This window comes from Colobus angolensis, unplaced genomic scaffold (assembly GCF_000951035.1).
Source record: "Colobus angolensis palliatus isolate OR3802 unplaced genomic scaffold, Cang.pa_1.0 Scaffold144, whole genome shotgun sequence".
Classification (NCBI taxonomy): domain Eukaryota; kingdom Metazoa; phylum Chordata; class Mammalia; order Primates; family Cercopithecidae; genus Colobus; species Colobus angolensis.
Genome location: NW_012114533.1, coordinates 2,816,534 through 2,820,443, shown reverse-complemented (window position 1 = coordinate 2,820,443; position 3,910 = coordinate 2,816,534). Strand labels below are relative to the sequence as shown.

At 38.2% G+C, this 3,910-nt stretch overlaps 1 protein-coding gene across 1 annotated transcript in view; it reads left to right on the top strand.

Moving 5' to 3' along the window:
- The first annotated feature begins 720 nt into the window (after positions 1 to 720).
- Positions 721 to 3,910, top strand: part of WNT8B (wingless-type MMTV integration site family, member 8B) — a 23,735-nt gene continuing 20,545 nt past the window's right edge. Inside the window, exon 1 of the mRNA XM_011935543.1 lies at positions 721 to 901. Within this exon, the coding sequence (XP_011790933.1) occupies positions 834 to 901 (68 nt within the window). The 5' untranslated portion in view covers positions 721 to 833. The remainder of the gene's footprint in view (positions 902 to 3,910) is intronic.

Genomic DNA, 3,910 nt, shown 5'->3' with positions numbered 1-3,910 from the left:
GATTTTTAAAAATTTCCACAATGCCTAGGGTGGTGTCGAGAATAAAATAGGTATTCGGTAAGTAATTGTGTGATGAAAAAGTTGAAAGGAAGAACCAACCATCAGGCTTCCTGAAGTTTCTAGCCTTTCTAACTTAGAGAGAAAATACACTAGGTGGTAGGACTGCATCCCCACATTCTCAAATCAGAGGGCGGAGGTTCACCTGCACCTCGTGTATTTTTTTCTGGGGGAAAAAAAAAAAAAAAAGCTATCCTGAATGCAAACTCAGTCTCAAAGTGCTACAAAGGACAACCAGTAAAGCACAGTCCCTTCTGGATCCCTTCTGGGGACCGGGCTCTGTGTGTGTGTGTTGTGTGTGTATGTGTGCGTGTCTGTGTGTAAGTGTGCATAGGTGGGGAAAGGTTGTGGTGTGATGGGAGGGGATAGGCAAGAGGGAGGAAAGAGACTCCACGCAGTGATTATGTGGAGGGGATTTGCTATGTCTCTTCCCCCCGCTTCTTTCTTTGTCCTTTCTCCTGGTCCCCTTCTTCTGCATTTGTCTGGGAGGATCCTGGAGTGTTCTTTTGATCGACTCAATCGTTCTCTGGCACTTGAGTTCTGATTGGCTGAAGGACTTAGAGGGGAAAAAAAACTTTAATTAAGTAGATAATCTCGTCTTTGGACGTTTGGCAGCTCCATTTCACCTCCCCTTAACTCTGTTTGGGATCGCTTACACACCAAGGAAGTTGGGCTTTGAGAATTCCATCCCACTGCCACCGAGGAGAATATTTCTCCACCTGCTTACCCATCTCCCAGTTTTTTGGAATTTTCTCTAGCTGTTACTCCAGAGGATTATGTTTCTTTCAAAGCCTTCTGTGTACATCTCTCTTTTCACCTGTGTCCTCCAACTCAGCCACAGCTGGTAAGTAACCTGGACTCTTACCTGGAGCTGGGAATAGGTAAGTGTATGTAATATGTTGGGTAAAGCTCATTTCATTTCCAGAAATGTAGGAAGCCTTGAGATCTCTCCCAGGAAAAACTGTTCTGTGGGGTAGGGCTCTTCCTAAATTTATGGCTGATTTTAGTGAAACTTTAGGACCCCTACCAATAAAGGACTAAATGATGGGAAGGGGGGGTTCCTATTTTTATAAATTGCTATTCCACAAATATTCCCCCAAAGTGATTTGAGGGAAAATGGACAGCAGCCCTTTTCACGAAATCCTGATGTCAGCATTGTAGAGAGGAGGAAGGTAGTTCAAAGCAAGTTCTACCGTGTGTTGAATCTGATCTTGAGGTAAAGTCTGGAGACAAAATTCAATGGGATCTTACTTTGCACTTTCTGACTTTATTTTTTTAAGGATATTCTAAGTAATTGCTCAAATTGTCATTTCCTAGACATAAAAAATTTTATTTGAACCACTAAGCGGACATTGGGTTAACAAACATGTTTGAAACCAGATATTTTAGAAATCTAAAGGTCTTGAGAAATCTATTTAATTTGTTCAATTTACAAAAATTTCTAAATGGTTCAGAAAATCAGATAATGTATATGAAAGTGCTTTGTAAATTATAAACACAATTGCTAAAGAATATCATCTCCATTCTCATTTAGCTCTTGGAAACCACATAAACTATCTATACATGCAACTGTTCATAAGCGAATACACCAGTACACAATAACATACAGAATGCAGGTTGCTAGGGTGTTTGGAGTTTCTCTCCAGTTCAGATATGAGCTCAGTCTCTCTCTTCATCAGTTCTCATTTTGACCATCTATTTAACAAAGATATAAATCCAATTGCTACATAAACTGTTGAGGAAGCAAGAAAAGAAATTTCTTTGCTGAGATAAGCTTCCTTTGAGAATCGAAAACATATTTTTATCGTAAATGAGTGTAGCTGTCTTTATTGGAGTGTTGATAAGAAGTATGCCAACTTCATAAAACTATTTGCAAGTTAATACAATAATCTGCAACATTTCTGATTATAAGCAGAACCACCAATTAGTCCATTTTTAATTGGTGTTTTAATTAAATATTTCAACGTTCAACAAAAAAGTCTCTCTTCTCTCCCCCTCATGAGAACAAAAAGACAAAAGGGAGAGGAGACTATTTCAGAGCACTTCTACTGATGTTCATGGTATTCTTCAGCTGATTCAGTATCAGCAAAAGAGAAACACGAGATTCCTTTCCCTAGTCACCAGGGCGGTGTGAAGAATTGTTCTATAAAAAATACCTTTACTGTGTGTTCCCTTCCCTGCTGGAGGGGGTCATGTTCATTTCATTCCGATACTGACACAGCCACACTGAAAGGTGGCTGGGTTGCTTGTCTGTCCAAATTCAAGTGTCTGGATTCAAAAGGAAAAAAGGAAAAAGAGATGTGAAAGAAAGTTCTAATTTAAAAAAAAAAAAACAGGGTTTAAGAACCCCTTCTCGCCTTGCCTGACTTTGAGGAGAAAATGTACAAATCTCCTTTATAATACAATTAGATTTTAATTGCTTTTTCCTATAAGCCCCAATTTAAATTAAACATTTGTACTTCACCAAGAATCTGTTTGTGGTGGGATTTGAAAAGTGATTTTTAAATTTAACATTAAATCTTGATTATGCTTCTAATGAGACTATCAGGGTTTTGCATAAGGTCATCTTCCCCTTTATGCCATGCAGAGAAATTTGACCAATCATAGCCTTTGAAATGTTTCTCTTAATACTTCATTATCAACCTTTTATGTAAGGACCTCAAAAGCATTTAACAAATAGAGAACCACAATTTCTGCTTGGCTGTTCAATTGTAGGCCTGCCTGAAATTACTGCCTAAAAGAGTCCATCAACAGAAATGCTTGAAAAGGAGAGAATAATGATGGCATTCACCTATAATATGCAGTTTTACTAGGTAAATCAGTCCAAGATGATATCTTTGAAAAGTATTTGCCACAATTTTTTATAATTGGGACACTTTCAAGGAGAACCGTCTTCTAGTAACTTGAGAAAATTCTTTTCTTTGAATTTGTTTGTCTTAATCCTTATGGCTCCAAAGAAAGAGACTGAGAATGCATGATAAGCCAAGCACATGATGATGATTATAATGGTGGCCAGAGATGAACTAATTTGATTTTCCTTCCAATGCACTTACTCATCTGGAATGAGCAGGCCTAGAAAGTGTTTTACCTTAACTGGTTGGCCCCATTTTACTCCTAATGATATGTCATAATGACAGTGAGTCTTACCCAGTTCTGTTCATTTCTCACTCTCTCCCCACCTAACTCAGTCACCAAATCAGAAGGATGTCCCGGGACACAGAAGTCAACTATAGCTCTGCTCTCATTCTTCAACAGAAGTCACCACCTCTACTTCTTTCCAAAGGTCTGCAGCAGGAATTTAAACAGGGTCCATTTCTCTTCTGCAGTAGGGCAAGAATTTATCTAAAATCTTTGGATTTTAAGGCAGTTTTTGAAAAACATCATCTTTTGGTCCTCTCCATGCATGTTTTAGAGTAACCTTTCTATGGCTCTTGAAATCTCATCTGATGATGACATGTGGGACTCCTGATTGGCAAAGGAATCAGTTATTGGAGGAGGGTCTTTGAATCCATATTCTCACCAAGCATTGCATAAAGCTGAAACTACTGATCTCCACACTATGTGCTACTACTTTTAGGTGTATATTATGAACAATAAAATACAAACTCATTTAAAAATTACTGAATTCATACTGAGGTTCTGTCATAAGATTTTGCCATGTTGAGTTTTTCCCACTAACAGATTTTAAAAAACCATACATGATCAAGTGCGGATCCACTAAAACTGTCACGATAGGGGAGGATTCTCATCCTCAAAGAGGCTGGGAATATCCAAAGTTAGAGAAATAAAAAGTAAGTATCTTCTAACCTTTCTTGTAAGGTTTCACAGTTGTTTACGACTTTCTTTCCCTGAA